Raw genomic sequence first — 25,002 nt, forward strand, 5'->3', positions numbered from 1 at the left:
GTTCTGACTAGAAATCATAAGGCTAAATATAATAGGAACTGTACACTGTACATAAACACTGTATTTTAGTTGGTAAATCTGTTTCTTCTGGGGGTATAGCCTAAAAATTCTGAAACTACTTTACTTGTATACTGAGGTTGGAGTACATGCATGGTGGATGGCAGATGGTGGGAGCCAGGCTTCTCTCTATTAGAGACGGAAGTTACGAAAGTACAAGAAAGGAAGATTAGGATGAATCCTGTAGTATAGGATTAGAGTTGGGACAACAGTACTAACTCATGTTTACCCTAATATGCACACAGATGGGGGCTTCCCTGGTGGCACAGTGGTTAAGAATCTGCCTGCCAATGCAGGGGACATGGGTTCAAGCCCTGGTCCAGGAAGATCCCACATGCCGTGGAGCAACTAAGCCCGTGAGCCATAACTACTGAGCCTGTGCTGTAGAGCCCAGGAGCCACAACTACTGAGCCCATGCGCTGCAACTACTGAAGCCCGTATGCCTAGAGCCCGTGCACCACAATGAGAAGCCCACGCACCACAACGAAGAGTAGCCCCTGTTCACCGCAGCTAAAGAAAGCCCGCGTGCAGCAACGAGGACCCAACGCAGCCAAAAATAAATAAACAAACAAATAAATAAAACTTTAAAAAATGTACACAGATGGACAGACACAGAAACAACTATAGATACACATGGTTTAGTACATATAAACATCTATAGATTGATATAACTCTGCTCTGTCTACTGAGAGGGCCTCGAAGCAGTGACACCTGAGTAGCAACCCAGCACCCAAATCTTGGTTTCTAATACCCTTTTCTCCAATAAAAGAAACCAGGGTTCTTTGGAGAAATGGTTGATTCTAGGGCAAAAGAATGGGAGGGTGTAAAAAGAACACAGAAGCCAACTTGAAAGAGTTCCCAATGGGCAAGGCTAAAACAATTTGAGAAAAATTAAAATTAACCTACTGGATTATAATCCAAAGAATAAAATATACATAATAAGTCCATGCTTATATAAGTGAATGACGGAATTAATGAGGGAGAAATTATTTCTTTATAGAAGAATTCCATTTAATACGATGTAGTTACTCCCTCCCAGCAGGAGATAGAACTTAATTCCCACCCATGCCACCACTCACCACATCCCTTGAGAGTGGGCTAGACATAGTGACTTACTTCCAAAGAATACAGTATGGAAAGAGAAAAACAGTAACTTTATAGTGGAAAAACCTGGCAAATACTATCTTGGTCAAATGATAAAGGTTAACATAATCAGTAATGTCAAGTGGATATTCTGCTCCCCCTATGATGTGACCAGTAGAGCACTTCGTCTCTGTGATACTCTTTCTAAAAACTGGTAACTGATAACCCTGGTTTATCCTAGTAAAAAAAATCAGACAAAGCCAAATTGGGGGACGTTTTATAGGATACCTGGCCAGTACTTCTCAAGACTGTTAAAGAAATTAAGGAAAGACTTAGAAACTCTCACAGATCAGAGGACACTGGGGAGAGTTAACAACTGAATGCAACATGGTACCCTGGACTGAATCCTGGAATAGAAAGAGGGCATTAATGGAAAAACAATAAAATCCAAGTAAAATCTGAAATTTGGTTAATAGTTGTTTGATTTTTTTTAAGACGTTTAAAAAGGCTATAAATCTGGTTTCCCCTTCTGGAGAATGGGAAACATAGTACTAAATACATCACAGGAATTTTGGAAGGAATACCTACAATAAATTAATGTAATGCACCATGTACACCATGGCTCAGTCAGAGTAAGAGCTCAGTAATTACTGGTTGCCATTACTACTGTGAAATGAAACGTACCCAGCTTCTTGCTTGCATGGCCTATGACACAGTTCTCTGGGGGGGTTCCCAGAAAATAAAAAGCATGTGTAATAAACTCAATAACAACAAGTAGCAAGGTGGTGAATGACTCCATGCAAACAGCTTCATATATATGCATATGAATTTATTATGAATACATATCACTTGGGAATCTTGTTAAAAAGAAGATTCTGATTCAGGAGGTCTGGGGTGAGGTCCAAGGTTGAACATTACAAACAAGCTCCCAGGTGATGCCAATGCTGCTAGACCAAGTACCACAACTGGAGCTATAACTTTTCTACTTCTGTAATGTTATAAAATTTTTCATAAAAAATACAAAAAAAAAAGTTTTCTCCATCAAACTTTATGTCTTTGCCACAAATACTCGTATTTTTAAACACAGAACTGTACCAGCTATAACCCACAAGTCATCAATATCTTAAATAAGCAATGACTTAATCAGTATAAAAAAGGGGCAACTACACATTAATATTTGCCCCCACATTATCTCATGCCTGTGAAGATAAAAGTAATGTCTTTCAAAGTCAAATCACATACAATTCTCTTATCTTTACCAATTAAAAATTAGTCTAAATACACTACAGTAATCTAGATTAACCACAACTTTCAGAAGTCCCGGGAAAATTTTAATTCCGTGAATTCTGTTTGGAGAGAGTAACCTATTACCAAAGCTCCTGATTAACAGTTTATTGAGTTTTCAAAGCATAAAAAATGATCTTAATAAATGATCTGAGATTCAGTAGCATGTACAAGATATTTGAGGAAAGAAAAAACTAGTAGGAAAAGATGAAGAAAGTACATACTGAATCAAGAAATAGGGATTAACAAAAAAATGAGATGTAAAACAGTCATACTTTCCTACAATTAATGACATCACAGTTAATTTTAAAAACCAGTTTCTTTAACTCAATGATTTCTAGACATTCTGGCTTTGTGATTTCACATTTTCCTGTCTTCCTTAAAATGCTTCTTCGCAAAAACTTTTGAAATTTAAGAATAAATTGAACCTTTTTAAAAAAACTCTGAGGACTTCCCTGGTGGCGCAGTGGTTAAGAATCCGCCTGCCAATGCAGGGGACATGGGGTTTGATCCCTGGTCTGGGAAGATCCCACATGCCATGGAGCAACCAAGCCCATGCACCACAACTATTGAGCCTGCACTCTACAGCCCGTGCACCACAACTACTGAGCCCATACGCCACAACTACTGAAGCCCGCATGCCTATAGCCTGTGCTCCACAACAAGAGAAGACACCGCAATAAGAAGCCCGCGCACCACAATGAAGAGTAGCCTCTGCTCACTGCAACTAGAGAAAGCCCGTGCACAGCAACGAAGACCCAATGCAGCCAAAAATAAAAATTAATTAATTAATTTTTAAAACTCTGAGATAACATCAAAGTAAGCTCAGGAAATATCATTCTATTGCCTTTAAAAAATGTTCAATTTCATTTATTAAAAGAAACTGATTTTGATGGCAAGAAATCTTGCTGGTATGTGTATACATAAAAGCAATGTTTCCAAAATTGGTATACCATAGAAGTCTTTGATAGGGTACTAACAGATATATGGTGAAATATGCAGCCCTGTCTTCAAATTAACTTTGACTTGGTGTTCCTTAAATTTAACAGGTCATTTCGACTATCTGGCTTTTTTCTCAAAGCCTTTAAAAAGTGTTTAGTGACTCTGAATTTCTAAAAATGAGATTTTCATTTAGAACATTTCCATTGATCATATTTCCTACTCACTGCCTACTCAAAACACTTCAAAAGTTGAGACCCAAAGACTCTTGAAGCATAAAACAATTAAAATATTTTCAGTAAGCCAAGGAAATTTAATTGCAACAGACTTCCTCTAAGTAAATATAAAATTTACACACATATATTTAAAACATATTTATATTTGGTCAAGCACTGTTAATGCTATAAAAAGCTATAATATATCAAGGAAAAGAATTCTTTTAGGGACTTCCCTGGTGGTCCAGTGGTTAACAGTCCACCTTCCAGTGCAGGGGACATGGGTTCGATACGTGTCAGGGAACTAGGGTCCCACATGCCGCAGGGCAACTAAGCCTGTGTGCCACAACTACTGAGCCCGTGTACCACAACTAGAGAGCCTGTGCCAGAACTACTGAGTCCATGCACTCTAGAGCCCGCATGCCACAACCAGAGAGAAGCCCTCGTGCCGCAACGAAGATCCCGCGTACAGCAACTAAGACCCGATGTAGCCAAATAAATAAATAAATAAATTTTTTTAAAAAATTCTTTTAGAATCAGGTCAATATAGCTCAGTTGCCAGCTCTAGATCAATTCTAAGTAGGTAAGACTGTTACAACACATCACCAAAATTTCCTTCACTCTGTGATAATTTTTCATAAGCATACTATATAGATTAATTAAAGCAATTAAAATAAATTCTCAAATTTACATGGACAAATTTACATTATTGAAAATTTAATCTACAGGCAAGCAGAGAAACTACTTCTGAGTATTAAGCATTTATCAATCATCCAAAAATTAGTAAAATGTAACCATGTATTTCTGGTCTTTACCCACACATCTATTTCTGGAGCAAATCATCATTCAAGTTAACTTTAAAATAAAAAATGTCTAACCAGGCTTTGAAAAACTTCATTACAATAACAACAGAAATCTACACAGCTGGGAACTGATGCTTTGAAATCTTCCAATAGTATCTTCAGAAAGCTTAACTTCAGTTATATAATAAACTTTGTGCTAACTTGAAATTGAGGTACAGGTGCATCCTGACACACGTTTCTTAGTAAATAAGTTTCAAAATTGTCAGTTACAACATAGCCAAAGAGACGTTCTCCCGTGTATTCTTCTTCCTTTCTGTCAATGGTTATGGAAAGGTTTTCACATCAAAAGAATCAAAAAAGACACTTTTGAGTAGAAAGCTAATCATACCAACTAAAAATGCCAAATGACTTCTTGCTTAATTCTACTTCATTTCATAAATTTCCATGAAGGAAAAAAAGGAAATCTGAAGCAAAAATACATGTAAAAATTCTAGCCAATAACAATCAAATTTTACAGCATATATCAATTTTAAAAACAAGCATAGGGCTTCCCTGGGGGCCCAGTGGTTAAGAATCCACCTGCCAATGCAGGGGACACGGGTTCAATCCCTGGCCCGGGAAGACCCCACATGCCACGGAGCAACTAAGCCTGTGCACCACAACTACTGAGCCCGTGCTCTACAGCACGCTAGCCACAAGTACTGAGCCCACGCGCCACAACTACTGAAGTCCGGGCGCCTAGAGCCCGTGCTCCGCAACAAGAGAAGCCACTGCAATGAGAAGCCCGCGCACCGCAAGGAAGAGTAGCCCCCGCTCGCTGCAACTACAGAAAGCCCGCGCGCAGCAACGAAGACCCAACACAGCCAAAAAAAAACCAATTAATTAATTAAAAAAAAAAGATGTGTGCTTTATTAAAAAAAAAGCGTATTTCTCCCCTCATCACTCTATATTAATATTCATAGTTATGGTGACTTTTGGTTTTTGCAAGAAAATCCCTGTATCTATAAAGTTCACCTCACTCTTTTAACTAAGCACAATCTCCCTTCTCTGTACTGCCTTGTTATGAAAGCTTTTGGTATGGGGGCACTGAGGCTTAGTAACTTCGGTAGAGCAAAGGAAAAGGACAGCATAACAGCAGAAAGGAAGAAAATGAAAGGAAAACAGAAGCAGGTCTCCCTTCTTCAGATAAACACCAAGGCAGTTGCAAGAACTAGATAACCTGACAGCCACAATTCTCAGAAGTACATAAAATCTATATGGTGTAAATAATGACTCAGAATAATTGGAGAATATACTTTGCAATTATTTAAAATGAGTATGCATTGTAAAAGATTCAAGTAAATTTGATTTCACAGGGTTTAATTTTTTTCATCTCTACTATATCAAATTTGATTTACGACACCCCCTTTGTTTTACATATGGCAGCAAAATACATAAAAGATTACTGGAAAAGGTAAGGGGTCAGAATATAACAGCATGTGATCTCTCTACATGTTCAACCAGAAGATTTACTCTCAAGAGCCTTATTTCCTATTCCGTGGGTAGTTAGGCTCCTGCGTTTCCCCTAGATATTTCTACCTATTAACCATTTCATTGTTCACTAATGAACAAGAGAATGTGGACAATGTGACTCTCCTATTCACTTACTCCAGTCAATATACCTGTAGAGATTGGAATCAAAGCTGAAATTCAAAGGTCTTCTAGCTTAGCCCTTCAACTTTGGCGCTTCCAGTTAAACTCTGTTGTTAAATACTTTGTATATTAAGTAGTAGGATGAAACTTCAAAATCGTTTAATTCAACTCTCCTTATTTTACAGTTCAGAAGTCATTCAGAGAACTAGTTAGTGCAGAGACAGGTCAACTCAGGTTTTGTAACTCCTAGACCAATACTTGTTTACTAAATCATTCTGCTTCCCATAACTGCTCCTTGTTTTCTATGATGTTCTTGTTATCCAAACCGTCTGCCTGTGAAACTGATAAACTAAAGTATACCTAGCATAACCAGAAAATCCCAAGCCTCAGGTCAAATACATATCCCACTGCTTCATTTTCTATCCAATATTTTCCTGAAGCCCTCTTAACTGCCAAAACTTTCCTGTTCCTTGTCCTTCACATTTCTCCATCACTGTAATTAATGTTTCAGTTATGTATTATTCTATGTTATATAAAATCTGATGCTAATTATAATAATATAGAGTGCTCATTATATCAGGAACTATTTTAAAACCTTTACAGGTAGCATTTCATTTAATCCTCAACTTCAAATAAGATAAATAATACTATAATCCCCACTTTATAAATACAAAAATCAAAGTCTCAGAGGTTAAAAAATTAGCCCTAATTCACACAGCTAATAAGTACAACTGGGTAAGTAATCAGGCAGTCTGACCCCAATGTCCATATTCCTGACCTCTCTATATGATAAGCATATATAACTACATGGGATTGCATTATTAACGTGGCTGGTAACTTAAAACTGGGGGGCTACAGAAGAATTTTAAAAGTCTTTGTATTTGAAGAGGTTTCTTACACATTAAAATAGCTTAACATGGCTTACTCCCATAAACCATATCTTCTTTGCAAAGACATGGCCCACGTAAGAACTCTTAACTCAGTCATATATAATTAAAACTCAAATTTGAAAAGGTAATGGGGGAAAAAAGTGTTGCAGCAATACTCTAACAAATGTCCAGATCAGCAGTGTCCAAAAGAACCTTTGCCATGATAGAAATGTTTTCTATTTTTCTCTATTCATCACGGTAGACGCTAGCCACATGTGACTATTCGGCACTTGAAATGTGTCTAATGTGACTGAGTACTGAATTTTGAATATTTTGTAATTTAAACTAATTTAAATTTAAATAGCCACATGTGGCTACTGACTACTACATTGGACAGCACAGGTATAGAAGACAAAATGCCAGAAAAAAATGAGTAAAGAAATTCTTATTGTCTTTATTTGAAGAGTGCAGTAACAGTCAAATCAATTTAAATGTCTTCCTTTACTTGCTCTAGTTTCAATTATTAACCCAAACAATATAAATCTCCAAAGAGATTTAAGTATCCCAAACTTTCTATATTTAAATTTCTCTCTGTGCATCTCAATGGAAAAAAATAATTAAACTCTGTATTTTCAACAAAGCTTTATTTATTAGAAACTTTTTAATGTTTGGAGAGCTAACAGTGAATCTAAATCTGAAAACTCTGCCACCTATTAGAAAAACTAAAAAGAGTCACATAAGTTTTAAATTGTTTTCATAATAAAAACTTGATAATAAAGTACTTACCTTGACTCTCCACTACTGTTTCTAACACTTTCTTCATCACTGTGTCCATTCATTGTAAATATCAAGAAGTTTTAAAATAAAATATAAATCTTCCCAGTTTAAAAGATGAATATAAATACTGACTCCTCTTTGAATATCAAAAATTCACAGATGAATTTTCTTCAACATTCACAGGTTTCCTGGGACCCTTTTGACTCACCTAAAAAAAAAAAAAAATTAAGAAAGTGAGAAAATTTCCTGTAGACAAAAAGATAAATAAGTCTATTTGGAACTTCTACAAATCTATCTACGCCAATTAGATTAGAGGTGGTAAGGAAGCGGTAGGGGTCTTTTTCTCAAAATACCTAGGCTTCTATTAACTACATTCTTGACTACTTACTAGAGTTTAACACACCACTGCTTATTTTTGACAGAAAAAATTAAAATATTTGTGGAGTGATAGAACTTTTAGACTAATTGCAACCGTGTGTATATACCACACATTATAGACAAAAAACTAAAGCAAAATGGTAGTATGTAACATATACCTACGTTCCAAGAATAGAAAATAGAGTCTTATTACATACTTGGCCAAACAAATGAAATAAGGGGGAAAAAGGTTACCTTAATCAAGCACTAATTCCTATCACGAAGGACTTCGTATACCAGAGCGAGGGGAAGTGTTGAAAATGCTCACATGAGAACAGGAGAGTAAAAGTGTATCATATAATCTTAGCCAAAAAAATGTACAGGTCAAAATAAATGTGTCCTTTCACAGGTAAACCGATAGTGCAGTTTTAAGTTTAAATAATACAGTATATATCCAGTTTGGACAAGCAGAGATTCCTCTGGGGGAAAAAGGTAACAGAATATACACTATGATTTTTTAAGTAAGGGGTTTGCGGCAGAAATCATGGACCAAGACACAACATTTCCACCTTTCAACATATCAGCACAACACTGGAGAGTCACCTACAAGCCACCCACTAATAAACAAAGGAGATCTCTGGCAGGGGAGGGAGAGGAAGAAGCGGGGGAAGGAGACGTCAGATCCTTCCCCAGCCAGAAAGTACCGATACAGACGACTGAGAGCAGAGCTGTCCTCCGACCTCAGCAAAGAGAATTTACTCCTACGAGTACTTCCATTCCACAAAAAAAGAGTGAGGGGGGGGGGGGAAATAGGCTGCTGCCAACTTAATCATAGCAAACTCTGCATCTAGATCGGGATTTTAATTCTCCAGAAACTACAGTCCAGTAGACTTAGCAAGAACTGTTATCTAAAAATTATTTCACGCAACATTTATTCCTAATGTTAAATATTAATTCCAACTAGCCAAAGAGATTAACTATTAAACAATTAGATCTTAAAAATCTAGGTACTCTAACAAACTGCCTCTCTCCCGAAAGTCTCTCTTCATTGAGAAAGTTCACTCCTCTTTTCGTTCTTTCCTTTTCACCTCCCTTTCGCCCCTCAAAATGGCTTTCTCTGTACTTTGTAACTTCCTTTCTCCTCATTTTCCTTCTCAGAGTTAAGTCCTCTTTCTGAGACCCTTCTTACAACCGTAAGTTCTGAGGCTCCAAGTACCCGCAGCTCTCTCCTGCCTTTCACGCGTCTTAACAATGATTCTTCCCTAAATCGTTAAACCTCTTCAATTCGCCTTTTCTTTGCCCCGTCTTTTATCAGTTGCTTTCCTCCTGCTAAGTTTTCAAGCGGTTCTCGAAAGGAGGTTGGAAACCTTCCTCCCCCGTCCGTCGCAGCTTCGCTCCAATCAGCCTGCCACCCGGACGCACCCCCCCACCCCCATCCCTCCCACGGCCTCCATCCCGGTCCCGGAGTCTCCCTTCCCGCCTCAAACTTCCTACAGACCCACCCCGCGCCCTCCCGGGCTCGCCCGGGCTGCTGCCCCCTCCCCCTCCCCGCCGCTCCCCACGTGCTGGGAGCCCGGGTGGCGGCGGGACCCACGCACCGGCCAAGCGCACCGCTCGCGTCTCGCAGCTTTCCCTTCGCAGCCCGGCCGGCCCCAGACCGAGGAAGCCCGGGCTCGACCGCCAGCTGCACGCCCGTCCGGAGAGAGGATGCGCTCCGCAGCGCCGGCCTGCGCTCGCCACTCACACGCCCCCTGAGTGGCGAGCCCATCCGCCGCCGCCGGCCCTCTAAGACCGCCCCGGCCTATGCCCGGCGCCCAGCGGCTGGGCCGCAGCCCGGGCACCGCGCCGCCCCCGCCCTCCGCCTGGCCAGCTCCCGTCCTCCCCGCCACATCCTGACCCGCCCGCCGACCCCTTTCTTACCGGCGGGCGTGCAGGCTTCGCGGGGCGGAGAGAGCCAACTCGATCGGCGGCCTCCCGTGTGTCCGGGCCCGCGGTCTCCGCCGCCGAGAGTCCTCGGGCTCCGGGCGTTTCGGGGTAAGCAGAAGTCCGTGAGGGCGAGGGGGAAGGGGAAGGACACGGAGAAGAAGGGGAAGCCCCGGCCCGCGGCTCTAACGCGCGATACCCTGCGGAGCGGATCCAACAATCAATTCATTATTAAAGCACCAACGGCGAGGTCAGCAAAAGCAAGAAATAACGAGTCGTCGTCTTCACCGCGGCCGCGCGCGCGCTCCCGCTCCCGCCGCTTATCGGCTCCCGGCAGCCGCCATGACGCCGAGAGAGCGAGCGCAACCGTCTCCGTCGTAGGCGCCTCCGCCGCCGCCGCCGCCGCCGCCACCGAGCTAGCCGTCGCCTCCGCCTCCCGCGCGACGTAAGCTTCTCGGCTCACTCCCCTTCCTCACTGGGCGCGAGGCGGGCAAGCGGGCGCGCGCACGCCGAACTCCACCAACTGGCGCGCGGACACTGGGAGGGGCTACGTTGTGGAGTCGTGGGGCGTAGGAAGAAAACGATTGGTGCTGTGGCGGGGCGGAGAGCGAGTGCGCGCACGCGCACTGATGGGAACGCGCACGCCGGCCGCGCAGAGGCTGCCGGACTCTGGCTACCGCGGTGGGCTGTTAAGCCTTGCTCGAGCTCCCTCCCTTAGCGGCCTGGAGTTGAATTCCGGGAAGTGGGAGCTGCAGGCTCGTTCCTTGCGGGTATGGACGCTACTGTCACTTGGCACGGTTGCGTAAGGACGTCACGACCGAGAGCCCGAGAAGGAACTAGGGAAACGGGGGTGGGGAGATATTGAAGACTGATGGGGCTTGGGGAGCCGCGGAAGGGCTGTGTTGGATAAGCCGAGGGGGCGGGGTCGAACGTGGGGTCGGTAGCCCAGGCCTCGGCCCCGCGCCGGGTCTGAGTGTCTGTCTGGAAAGGCGGGGAGGGGGATGCTGCGTCACACCATGCAGCCTGGGAACCCAACTGTTGGACCACTGTGGTCACCTCCCGCCGCCTCCTACGCTTAGGCGACCTGAGACAAAGGGTCCCTAAGGGAGGTGCGAGCCGGGCACCTGAGGAGGCGGAGAGAAAACAGAGACCGAGTTGTTGACACCCTGTGACCCTTCTTGATTCATTTGTGGGTGGTAGCTCGTGCCCGGTTCAGGAAAAAAACGTGTAGAACGTTTCCAGGTCGCTCCCTGGAGGGCTGGGGGAGGGTGCGGTGCCGAATCACTACAAAAAATGCAACGCGAGAGACGTTAGTAACTGTCGCAGGTTAACGTACTGTAATTTAGTTGACGGTTTGTTTCATAACTGTAACTGCGGGCCTCAGTTACAACCTTTTAGATCTGTCCAAAGAAACACTATCTTTTCAAGCACGAGAGTGTTCCGCTTCTCTCCTTTAAACCATTTTTTTAAGTCAGAATTATTTTACAGTTCATTATTTTTCTCGTCCACAGATCAGTGTTGAGTCAGCCCAGGTTAATGATAATTTCTGAAACTTTCTAATCCCATTCTTCAGTTATTTGATCTGATGTAAAGGACTGCCTTCCAAGTCAAATGAGTTTGAATGCGGTAGCTTCATTCCCAAAATAATTATTTTCACATGTGGGAAATATTCAAGTTTTAGTCTACTGTCTGTTTAAACAGTTTGTTCCGAGCCCTCAAAAAGATCTCCAAACATAACACCAAATACGTATTTATTATATGGAAAGGTATACTCACCCTTGGGGAGTAGGGGAAGGCAAACAGGTAGACACAGTCTCTCGAAAAAAATGTGTTATGTCTGTGGTCAATGAATAGTGAAACAAAATGAAACACCACCATAGTCTGCAAAATGATCTATGCTCAGCCTCTTTTTTTATCCTAGTTATTAAATAGCTATAATTCTGGGTTGTGAGGAATAAAAAGATCATACAAATATCCATCTCTGAAGTCCTTAGAAACTAAGTGCTAATTTTTAATATTGTGCTTTAAAATTATGATAAGGTGCCTTGATAATAGGAACTTCCTGTTCCTCGGACTAATTTATTTCTTGGATTACTAGAGTGGTAAGTAAAAAATAAAAACCCGAGGAAAACATGGCAGGTAAAGAATTTTGTAATCAGAAGTGTGATTCAGATAATAAAGTCTTCAATTATAACCATATTGCATTTTGTTACCTCACCAAAAAATGATTACTGTATTGACTTAATCTGTTTTATATGTTTTTTGAAAGCACCTTTTTAAACTGAGTTGCTGTTTGGATGTGATATGCTACGTATAATTTTGAGACACTTTTTTTGCAGACAAAAAAGAAAAAAACCTTGCCAAATTTGTAATAATATATTGAACCTTGGAGACTTATATTTCTGGTAAAATTATAATATACTTTATGACTTCACAGAATTTTAGAATGACTGTTGAGACTGTGGAGAAATACAAGGTAAGTGGAAAATTGAAAAATCTTACCAGTTCAGTTTTTTAAAAGTCAGTTGATAAATAAGACAAAAATATTTTTTGACCATATTTTATCTGCATAGTTAAAGTCTCAGTTTCACTTTGTTTAAACAAACTGTATGTCTCCTTTTTGAAAAGTCTACTGAAAACAATAGACAAACAGTAAATAATCTGAACACATGAATAGCAAAAATCCCTGAAAATTAACATCAACCAGGAGGTCTTTATTACTATCTGATTTTCCATTTGGGAAATTTCATATTCTTTGGAAAGAATATTACTTTTACAAAATCTGGGACAGCACTTTATAGGTTCTTAATTCTGACATGCTCTACTAGGACTAGTTACCAATGGGTATCCTTAGATGGGAATAGATTGAAAACCACTTACCCAGAATTGTGAGATGTGCAGCATAAAGGCAGTAACAACTCTTGCTTTTCTGTTAACATTTTGGATGCCAAGATAGGATTTTAATTCCATAATTACGTTCTTGTTGCCTAGAGGATTTGTATACAAAAAGCTGCTAAAACAATCAGGACAGTATTAAAATACTCTAGAATCTCAATCTATGACATCATTTCCCGGGTTTTTGCCAAACAGAGAAAGAGTCCTCCAAATATGATACTTAAATTTACAAAGTCTGCTATAAACAGAACCCATGAAATCCCAAGTCACCTTATAGTGAAAATTTACTGTACATTTTCTATTTTCTTGATCTTAAAAATTATAGGAGAGTAGCTGTGGTTCCCAGTGTTGGGCAGGGACAGGAGTCAGTCACCTTGGAAAGCTTTTCCTAATTACACATGCTGGACACTCCCTTTCTGAAATGCACAATTTCTAGGTTCTAAGTAGTGTTTGGAAAAACTAGATTGTTCTGATAACCACCAACAGCTCATCCACCTTGTTTATGGCCATTGTATTTGGAGATTTTTACTGATAAATTCTTAAATCATAGAAAGTAAAATTTCAAAAGTAAAACTCTTAGAGATGATACTAAGAAGCAACTGTGTATAAAATCTAATAGGTATTGAAGTGGATACAAAGATTCTACTTAAAAATTAAGTGTGCAGATGGGGAAAAATGTTGTTTAAGTAGCTAACCTCAAAATATCAGATTGGTGCCTTGATGCTGTATCATTCCTTCCTCTCCCCTAGATCCTTTATTTACTGTCCATTTTACCTCATATATGTTGTCTTCAGCCTTTCTCCTTAATCCCCACTACTTTGTTTACTTAGGTTCTATTCCCTACACCTTTCCCTCCAGGCCACCCTACAGGCTTCCTTCAGATTTGAAATCTAGTGATATCACTCCTCTGCTTCAAATACATATGTTTAAGTATACCACATATATTTGCATACATAATATTTTAATTACTTTGTTCACAATCTGATTTCAACATTGCATCCCATCATTCCTAGCAGACATTTGACACTCCAGCCATACATTTCTCCAGGTCACTGGGAATGTATCAATATCACTGTAAATGGATATAGTCCATCTGTCTTATGAATCATTTTATTTTAGGTGTAAGTAAATCAATAGCTGTTGAATACACTGACAAATTGTGCCAAAACCCTATGAGACATGTCATGCAGCTCTCTCATTTCCCTTCTAGGAAATTTTGTATTCTGCAAATGCAGCATATCGTTATATTGTAATAAAGCATTTGTTTCCATATTACATTGTGAGCTCCTTGAGCAGACTCTGTTTCCCATTGCATTATATCCACATTTATTCAATACATTGCATACCAGGCATTCTACAGGGGTGGGGGAGGGAGGGTTATAATAGAGCAAACACAGACACTTCCAAGAGTTAAAGTCTAGTGCAAGAAACAGTCACACTTGGAAATGATAACTGAGAAAAATGGTATGAAGAAACATATAGTGCTGTGAGAATTCATAGTTCAGAACCTTAGTCCCAGAAGTCTCCCTAAAGGAAGTGACATCTGAGAACTGAGAATTTTTTTTTTGAATTTTATTTTTTTATACAGCAGGTTCTTATTAGTTATCTATTTTATACACATCAGTGTATACATGTCAATCCCAATCTCCCAATTCATCCCACCGCACCCCCCACCCCTGCTTTCCCCCCTTGGTGTCCATATGTTTGTTCTCTACATCTGTGTCTCTATTTCTGCCTTGCAAACCATGAGAACTAAGAATTTAACGTGGATTAGATAAAAGGGAAGTGAAGAGCTTCGTAACAGGTAAACGGTAACAACATGGCAAAAATTCAGGAGCCAGAGAGATGATATCAACTTACATCCCAGTTTGCCAAGGATAGGCCTTTTTTTACTTTCAGAAGTGTTCTGGTTTGGATGATAAATTACATTGTCGCTCTATAAGGGACTAAAAGAAGTACAGTACTGCTGGAGCAACAACTGAGGAAGATGAAGCTGCATGGTGGCCAGACCATTCAGGGCCCAAATGCCAGGTAAAGAAGTAGGTTCTTTGCCTGGAATAAAGGGAAACCTTTGACAGATTTTAAATTGGGTGGTAATGATGAGATTTACAAACTGAAAATTTTAACTGTAAATTCCAAAAATGGATTAAAGGTGGGTCAAAGTCGACACAAAATTCTTGAATTAGGAGGCTAAAAGATTAGAAATAACTTTAATGAACCAGGGTAGTAGTATGGAAGTAGAGTAGATTTGGAAGGAAATGTCCATGGGATCTGTTGATGCAGTTGGATTCAAGGTTAGGAGAAGGAGGGAAGCTGTACATACAATGGACTGGAACTGAATGGTAATATGTTTGGAAATGGGTAGGTGTGAATATGATAGATTTAGTTTAGAATTTAGAGTTTCTCATGTCATTGAGTCATCCAAGAAGCTTTTGGATAGAAGTCTGGACCTGAGAAGGGAGATCTAGACTAAAAATAAAAACTGTTAAGTGTGTAGGGGAAAATTAAAATCTTTAGTATATGTGAAATAGGCTTGGAAGACAGCCTAGGAGTGTACAGTGAAGAACTTCAATTAATTTTTGGCTAGGTAGAGGAAGATTAGCTGGATAAGGAGTTGCGATGTCAGAAGGGTGTTGTGCAATAGAGGACAAAGGTCTGAGTGCTTCAAGGAAGGAGTGGTGAATAGTGTCCAGTTCTATGGTGAAATAAGGCCTGAATAATAGCCACTGGATTTAATAACATGACGGTCATCAGTTACCTTAGCAAGAACTATTTTGTTGGAATAATAGGGCTAGAAGCCAGACTGGAGTAGAACGTGATAAATGAAAAAGTGGAATCTGAGTCTAAATTTCTCGTTTAGGTGATTTGACTTTGACTTGGGAGGGAATATGAAATTTTTTTTTTTTTTTTTTTTTTTTTGCTGGCTTTTGTGGATTTTTGTTTAGGTGAAAGATTTAGAGTGTTTGAAAGATGATGGAAAATGTCATTATGAGAGAGAGTGAATATATGAGTTAGCTACAAGAATTAGCTGGAAGGATTACCACATAATAATCATTCAAAAAGAAAATACATGAACATTTCAAAGTGATTTGGGGAAAAAATAGAATTTTTTTTTTCAATCAGGAACTGAACACTAGATAACCACTGTTTATAGTTATGGGCTATAGGTGGCCACTTAATTGCTGTGATTTGAGGGTTTCTGTGAGCCTTCTACTCCCCAAATACATGCCTCATGCTCTACTAATGTTTGAAAAGTTGTTGGTAGAAATCTATTTTAAAGCATATATTCATGGGAAAAGTAATCTGTTAAGAAAGTAGTTCTGAACTGTGCCAAAATTTAGAAATACCTGAGGAACTTCACGATAAAAATGCTGAAGCCCTACTTCAAGGGATTCCATTCCGTTGTTCTGAGAAGGGGCCTGGGCATATGCATTCTTTAAAAGCTTTTTAAATGATGATTCTAATGTGCCACTGACGTTTAAAAACTATGGACATCATCATGTTAACACTGCATTGACTCAACATTTAGTCTAGATGAAGTAGAGAGAGGCCAGGTCACTTATTTTGAAAATGGTGGTTATTAACGGGGAGTTTTTGCCTCTCGGGACATTTGACAAAATATGGAAACATTTTTGGTAGTTACAATGAATGGGAAAGGGGGTTGGAGCTGCTGACATACAGTGGGTAAAGGCCAGGGATACTGCTGAAGATACTACAATGCACTGGACAACCCCCCACATTAAAGAATTATCTGGCCCAAAATGACAATAATGTCATTGTTGAGAAACCCTGCTATAAAATAGGATGGCAAGCTAAATAGTATTTTTTAGTAAAGTCTTAACAGGTGGGGCTTACAGTTTAGTAAGAGTGCTAATGAATGAGGATCTACCTAACAACGTAGCCCCACCTAACAACTTAGCCTTGCTTATAACTAGCAACAAAAGAGCCTCAAATAAAATAAATTTGTAGAACTACGAAGTGTGACTAGCACAATAGACTGATTACATTATTTTCCTAGTTTAAAAAATATAGTGCAACTGAAACTCTTATTGCTGGCGGGGGTACACATTGATTGCAGTCACTTTGGGAAACTGATAGACAGTATCCATTACAGCTGAATTTAGGCCTGTAATTCAGTTTCTCTCGTGAGTGTATATCCAAGAAAATGAGTGCAGGTGTCTTATAAAAGTCTTGTATACAAATATCCATAGTAGTTTGATTCATTATGGCCTCAAATAGGAACAAAGTAAAATATATTCTTACAATGGAATATTACCCAGCAATAAAAATGAATAAACTGCTACACAAAATAATATGGATGGATCTCATAGGTATTTGTTGAGTGAAATAGACAAAAACCAATTCATATTGTATTGGGTAGACCAAATAGTTTGTTTGGGTTTTTCCATAAGATGTAACGGAAAAACTCGAACAAACTTTTTGGACAACCCAGTATTATTCCATTTATATGAAATTCAAGAAAAAAACTAATTCATGATGATAGAAGTCAGGATAGTAGTTACCTCTCTGGGCATGGGTATTGACTTAGAAGGGGCACAAGGGAGCCTTATGAAATGATGGAAAATGTTTTGGATCTTGATCTCATTGGTTGTTATATGAATGCATACATATGAAAAAGTTCATCAATCTGAACATTTAAATTTTGTGAACTTTACACATGCCGTACCCCAATTTTTAAAAATTAAAAGTTATGAAAAAAAATCAGGAAACCTAATTTTGAACTACTTGAAACCTTGTATCTTAAGTACTTGGTTAAATAAAGGGTTGGCTACCTAACATGTTCTCAACAGATAAAAACAACTCTAGTGCATTGTATAGTGAAAGTAAATTTCGGATTTGGAGTCAGACCTAGTTTTGAACCACACCTTCATCCATTATTACCATATGACTTTGGGCAAGTCCTTAAATTGGGACCTTATGTTTGTGATTATGGAAGAATAGAAGATCAGTGAGTTGGGAGGAGTATAAAAAAATTCTTAAAAATAATCCAGCCTTGATTCATGATCCCCCACCACTGAGAAATATCCAGAGACATTTAGGGTGGGCCTCAGCAGCTATATATGTATAGGTATCCCCTTTTCAAAAGTTCACTTTATACCACTTCACTTTTATGAAAAACATACCTTAGTACCTGTTTTCACTAAACAAAAGAAATCCGAAGAGGATTTTTGCTTTTACAAAATAAGACAAAAAGCGAAAATAGCATTCAGCATTTGTTTTGCAGTGAGCCGTTGTAACAGAGGTGGCATGCGCCCTGAGCAGCAAGAGTGGCACTTCCAAGCTCCTTCCCTGGGAACTACACTCAGCCTCTCAGCATCAAGCCATCATGCTTTGAACTGTGTCTGTGAGCATCAGTGCTTTATCTCCATTTATTTTGTGCATCCATTAGCGAGATGTGTCCTAAGGTAATTGCTTCTTTGTTTTACCTCATTTAGGTTTGCGAAAGGTTTCATAGGAACACTATCCTAGCTTTAGCCAGGATGAACAACTGAACCCTATCTGGACCAATCAGATTGTTCTGAGAATTTAAAATCGGAAAGTTCATCAGACAGCTGATCTTTTCCTGAGAAACATAAAGTTAGGCCAGGGTACTTTGTTTGGAAGCAGCACATGGAGAGTCAGAGTTGTGTTGCAAAAACAAGAATAATCTCAGATTACTTACTGTATCACTCAGTGTTACAAATGTCATAACTCTATGAGGTTGGTACTGTTATCTCTACAGGTAAGGAAACTGAGAAGCTTGACTAAAAAGTGCTGAAGCGCTGAAGCTAAAATTTTTTTTTTTCTTTCTCTCTCGTTTTTTTTTTTTTGGAAGCTAAAATAAAACCTGGGCAGTTTGAATCCAGTCTGTGTTTTCATGAAGTGCTGACATATCAGACACATGTATAATAGCTGCCTTGGTTCCTGATAGCTTTCCAGTTCCTGAGCTCAGTCCCTTGAGAAGGGTAGTCTGCTCCCTATCTTTGAATTATTTATCATAATTTATCCTTATAATAAAATTTCATGTCTTTGCCTAAGTGGATCAGCCAATTGCAACTGAAAGTGTCCTGCTCTAGTTTGACTATGAATTGGAATGCAAATAACAAAGCTCAGAGAAACTAAAACTGACTGAATCGAGGTGGGGCTGCCGGCAATAAAGACTTTCCTACCTTAAGATGGGAACCTGTTAGCTTCTGTTGTGCAATAGTGAATCTTTTACCCAGGCTTTCTCCAATCTTGTCTCAGAACTCAGACTAATGTAGTCACTGAGGTAGGGCCTAGAGATCTTGGTAGCCAAATATAAAAAATATTGAGTGCGTTGGTTTCTATGTGTGGAGTTTTGAAAAGTATGTTGGAAAAGAGAGGAATTCTAAACAGAGTTCCTAGGTGAAAGTAGATTGGAACGGGTTGTGCCAAATTTAGCAAATTTGATTTAGCAATTATTGGAAGCCAATTTGCCTTTGGGCTGAGAATATACAGCTAGATCAAGAGATTACTCAAAGGGCTCATTGAATGGCAACATAATTTTTTTTTTTTTGGCCACCTGTTTCTCACACTAAAGTTTTGACATTGAATACCAGAAAGTGGAATTTTAGTAATAAGAATAGGACTGTCAAGGAAGAACAAATGATATTAAGGACTCTAATTCCTCAGCTCCTTCCAAAACATTTTCCACTTCCCATCCCCTCTCATGCTTCACAAAAGTGTGATGATCCTTCACATTGTCTATCAATAGCCACTAGGATTGCAATGCAGTATGTGTCTGGGAATATTACTAAATGGCAAACTGCAAACTGCCTTGCCTACTTTTTCTGTTGTTTGCTTTGAGGCTAAAGCAGAGAACAACGGGGATGGACAGAGTCTCAACTGTTGCTAAGAAACAAGTCCAGATTGACAAGGAGAAACCAGACCCACTAAAGTCATCAGCATTAGCTAAATGGAAAAGGAATCTGCCTAAAAGAAAATTAGCAGGCTCTCTTCCACAGTAGAGCAGTTGCATGCCGTAAAACCCCAAAGTAGACTTAGACCACAGACTAGACTATCTCAACCCCTCAAGCACCTCCTGTTTTCCAGTACAAAAGAATCTGCACCAGCTCGAAGTGGGTATCCTTTCCCGAAATGAAGAACCTTAGTGTCCCTTGTCAAGAGTGGCCCTGGAGGACTCTGTACAAGAGAATCCAAACTGGATATAGACAGATTTTCTAATAACTGACTAGGAAGTTGTTCAGTTAACTCATGCCTTATGAGATTTCAAGGGCCATTATTTACTATCCCACTCCTGCTGGGTACAATACATACTTTAGCAAACTAGTTAAATTTTTATTTAGTCCACAGATTGCAGAATTAATCCAAGTATTTCTTGTATGGGTTTTATATACCTATCCTAGGGCTAGTTACATTCAAAATAGTGTAAAGATGGACAAGGGTTTTTCTTACTTGGAATTGACATTCTAGTTTGGGGAAGGAGGAGAAGAGAGAGAGATGAATGAGGAAATAAGCTTATAAGCTGGGATGGACTCTATAAAGGAGAGATAGATAGTGTAATGTCAGAGAGAGTAAAGAGAGACATACTCAGATGGGAAGAGCAGTGGGGTGGTCAGAGGAGGCCTCTCTGAGCTATAACTGGTAGAGTGAAGTAGAGCCTACTGTGGCAAGAACCACAAGAAGAGTAGGAAGGAGAACAAGTGCAAAGACCCTAAGGTAAGAAAGGGTTTGTTACGTGTGAAGAACTGAAGGCGACAAATACAGCTGAAGCATAGCAAGGGGGAAGCTGGGTTGACATGAGATCGAAGAGGTGGCCAAGGAACCTCCTTTGATCTAGAGCCTTGAGGGCTATGGAAAGCATTTGGGGTTTAATTCCAAACAGCAGGATGCCATTGGAAGTTTTTACACCAGAGAATTGCATAATCTGATTTGCCTTCCATAAGATTGTTCTAGCTGCTGTGTAGAAAATGGATGGTAGTAGTAGCAAGAGTGGCTCTCCACTCTCTAGCTCTCCACTTAGGGACCTACTTTAGTGTATAATGGCCTGTTAGGATTAGAGGAGTAGCTTTAGAGATGTAGACAAGATGGAATCAAGATAAATTGGGGATGTTAAAGTAACATTTGAGTTGAGGTCCTCACTTACCATTCATTAGTATCTAAATATGTTAATTGATAAAAAGCAATACAAACATTTGGAAATGTGGAGACATATCAGAGCTAGAAATGCTGAAGATAGTTGGGAGTGGAGAGGGGTGGGGGACAGAATGCTATTTTTTGTTATAAATATTCAATATCATTTTCTTATAAAAATTGTATATATGTGTGTAAATGTGTTTATGTGTAAGCTTTGCTGTGAAAAGGTCAGAGAGGTGTAGTGATAGATGGAGGAAGTCAGAGGATTTTTTTTTAAGTAGAAAATACTAATGTATGTGGGCAGAATAATAACTAATGTATGATGCATGAATAATAAGCAGAGAATGAAAATTTGATGAAGTGCAGTAGACAAACGGAATAACTGAAGAAGCAAAATACTGAGAAGAAAAAAAACTATAGGTGTTAAGAGTTAGAATTGACCATGATAGGAAAAATGACACTCTTTCAATTTTTTACAGAAAAGAGGATGAGAAGTTGAGTACAGATGCAGAGAGGTGTGAATATTTGTTGGAATGAAATTGAAGTAAATCCTCTCTGATGGTTTCTGTATTCACAATGAATTATGGAGTAGGATCACCAGCTGAAAATGGGTAGAGTGAAAGAGTTTGACCTAACAGGAAAAAAATATGACATTTTTACCTCAGAGAATGTGAACATGAACTTCCTAGGGAAGCATAGTAGGACTGCCAGATTGTCTTGAGTGTTCATTTGCAGTCTGTGGTCATGAATTTCAAAAAAAAATCAGGTAATTGTATTGTTTCTTTATTAAGTTGCTTGGTTCTCTGCACAAGGAACCAAACTGAGTTCAAGCAGATCTGGGATTTTGTTAAGTAAGTTCAACAGAGAGAGATGGGAGCCAAGGCAGTTGATTGTGCTTAAAAAGGAATGAATATAATGATGAACCATGAAATTCAAGCTGGGTAAACCTGGGAGTAAATACAGATAATTAAAAAGTAGTGGGGTGAAGGTGGGAGGTGGGGGTCAATGGACTGGACATCTCTAAGAGGCCAAACACTTATTGCCAACCTAAAGTGAGATGGTGGACTGAATAAGATGCCCAGAATTGATATTTCACAGGTAGTGCAGTTATCAGGGCTTACGTCGTCTGGGGTTAGTCTAAGATACGAGTTTAGGTTGTGTAATAGTCTTTGGAGGTGATGAAGTTAGAGAATTAAGTTTTTTCTGGTTCTGCGTGTAAGGAGCTTACAAGTTTCCACTCCATCCTAACTGAGTGAAAAATCAACAACTCTTTTTGGATCCGTAAGAGGGGGGAGGACACAGGACAAACCTCTGTCCCCAAGATTGGAGAGACAGGAGAATATTGGGAGTCACAGTTCACCTAAGCAGAGGTGAGCATAAACCACTGTGGGAACCAGTCCAGGGTAAGAAAATCTGAACTGTAATTATGAATTGCTGGAAGCCCAGTGCAGACAACTCTAAGAGTTAAAAACTTCAGGGGACTCAGTCATGGGCGGCTAGGGAAGACAAAATCGTTAAGGTTTACCTCCAGGAGCTTGACTAGGTTCCCACAGTAAATATCTGACAAAAAATCTTCTTGGGCTTCCAGCAGGAGGAAGGGAAAAGGACCCATTTTGAAATATCTAAGAGCACTCTGTTCTAAAGAAAACCTGCTCTCGGGGGAAGCTAGTTAGCCAGAGCCCAATCTGCTGGGATATTATCAGAGCCTAACTGACCTAGGGGAAGGGAAGTACCCAACTCCAGCCCACTCTAGCCATCCTGTCCCACCAAAGAGGGCAGAAAGAAAACTGAGGAACACTTGTGAAGTACACAGTCCATAGGCATAGGCTCACTAAAAGACTGAGACCTAATCATAGGACTAGAGAATGCTTCCTCTGCCCCCACACATCACTGCCGCATTGCTGAAGACATTTCAAACAGTTTCTTTTACCTGATACAACGTATTTAGCTATCAATAAAAAAATTACCAAGAGGCAAAAAACATAATTTGAAGAGAAAGAAAGCATCAGACCCAGACATGGCAAGAATATTGGAATTATCAGACTAGGAATTTAAAACAATTAGTGTCCTAAAGGCTCTAATGGATAAAGTAGACATCATGGAAGAACACATCGGTAATGTAAGCAGAGAGATGGAAAACCTAAGAAAGAACCAAAAAGAAGTGCTAGGGATAAACAGCCAAACCGAAAAAACAAGAACTAAAAAACAGTGAAACAGAAAAGAATTAAGGGCTTCCCTGGTGGTGCAGTGGTTAAGAATCCACCTGCCAATGCAGGGGACACGGGTTCAAGCCCTGGTCCGGGAAGATCCCACATGCTGTGGAGCAACTAAGCCCGTGTGCCACAACTACTGAAGCCTAGAGCCTGTGCTCCGCAACAAGAGAAGCCACCTCAATGAGAAGCCTGCTCACTGCAACTAGAGAAAGCCCGCACGCAGCAACGAAGATCCAGTGCAGCCAAAAATAATAAATAAATAAATAAATTTTTTAAAAAAAGAATTAAGAGACTGTGCTGTTGGATGGGCCATCTACATATATTTTTGAAAGTCACTGGGAATGACTGTATATAGTCTTGGAAAGGGAAAATATGATAGTAAACCAGGAACTAAAGTTGATAATAAATAAGAGAGCAACTAGAATGGACAGCTACAGAGGACTGATCAGTGGTAGAGCTGATAACATTAGCTTCAAGGGAGCATATATTCTTGGAGAAAGGAGAATAGTGGCCCCAGATCCTAACCCTGAGGTTCATAATACAGGAGCAAAGAAGGTCTTCACTTGATATAGTTGAATCATTATGAGTTTAAGACAGCCTAGACTCAGTTAATGTTAAGAATATAGGTCTTAATTTGAAAAGGACACAATATTATTCAACAACTATGTGTTGAACATCTGTGTATTCTGTTTTTGTTTTAAGTGTTCAAGATACAGCAATCAACAACAACCAAAAATAGTCCCTGAATTGTTTGGGGCTTAATATTCCTGTGAGGGGAGCCAGAAAATAAACATATGTTATACCTAATAGTGGTAAGTGCTATGAAGAAAAAAATCATATATGTGTGTGTGTATATATACATATATATATACACATATATATAGAGAGAGAGAGAGATGGGGATGGTATTTTAAACAATCACAGAGAGCTTCCCTGAAAAGGTAATAGATATGTGAGCCAACACCTGAATAAAGTAAAGAAGAGAGACTTGCAGATATATTGCAGGGGCAGGGGCAAAGGCAGGGGCAGGGGCATTCCACCATGTAGAAGAGTGAGAGAAAGCCATAGGCTAGAGTGGGCTTATTATGTTTATGGAACAGCAAGGAATCTAATGTGATTTCAGTAGCATGAGCACTCACATACTAATTTTTAAAAATTGTTTGTTTGCATTTATACTAATTTCTGCGTTAAGACAAATTTCAGGAAGTAAGAATGCTTATTTAGCTAGAAGTTTCTCTCTTTTCATGTTTTAAATTATCCATGGATTTTAATTTTTCAACCTGAAATTTGAAGTATTTGGAGACTTGGTATAACAGTTATAATAAAGCATAAAGGCTTTATTTTTTTAAAAAAATAGAAATCAATTTGGTTCTATGGTTTCTTAATATTATTTGTAACTATGGATCACCTATTTTTTCCTCTGTTCAGTTAATATCACTTTAATTAGAGAAATGTAGGTAAAAATTACATGAAACTATCAATTGATATGTATCACTAGCAAAACTTTCAGAGGAAGTGAGCCTACATGATTCATCTGAAATAATTAGCCAAGACAAATAGACATATTTGAACGGAAGGAAAAATAAGTGTGAGTACCTTGTTTAAGTTTGACGTCCTATGGGTCTTCATAGTTAAAATTAACATTTAATTTAAAGTGACAATACATTATTAAATAAAGTTGATTAGGCATTTTCAAAACTGTTCAAAACCATAATTCAAAAAGAGTCATGTACCACAATGTTCATTGCAGCTCTGTTTACAATAGCCAGGACATGGAAGCAACGTAAGTGTCCATCGACAGATGAATGGATAAAGATGTGACACATACATACAATGG

At 39.4% G+C, this 25,002-nt stretch overlaps 1 protein-coding gene across 3 annotated transcripts in view; it reads right to left on the bottom strand.

Annotated features, from left to right (window-relative positions):
* Positions 1 to 10,394, bottom strand: part of CHD1 (chromodomain helicase DNA binding protein 1) — a 76,327-nt gene extending 65,933 nt beyond the window's left edge. For 2 of the 3 annotated variants that reach the window (XM_036845671.1, XM_036845670.1), the window contains exons 1-2: positions 9,937 to 10,391; positions 7,669 to 7,867 (exon numbers count right to left, since the gene is read on the bottom strand). In XM_036845671.1, coding sequence (XP_036701566.1) covers positions 7,669 to 7,721 — 53 coding nt within the window. In that variant the 5' untranslated portion in view covers positions 7,722 to 7,867; positions 9,937 to 10,391. Of the gene's footprint in view, positions 1 to 7,668; positions 7,868 to 9,936 lie in introns of all 3 variants that reach the window. The other variant, XM_036845669.1, reaches the window with a different exon arrangement.
* Positions 10,395 to 25,002: the final 14,608 nt, after the last annotated feature.

The sequence above is a fragment of the Balaenoptera musculus genome, chromosome 3, assembly GCF_009873245.2.
Source record: "Balaenoptera musculus isolate JJ_BM4_2016_0621 chromosome 3, mBalMus1.pri.v3, whole genome shotgun sequence".
Lineage (NCBI taxonomy): Eukaryota > Metazoa > Chordata > Mammalia > Artiodactyla > Balaenopteridae > Balaenoptera > Balaenoptera musculus.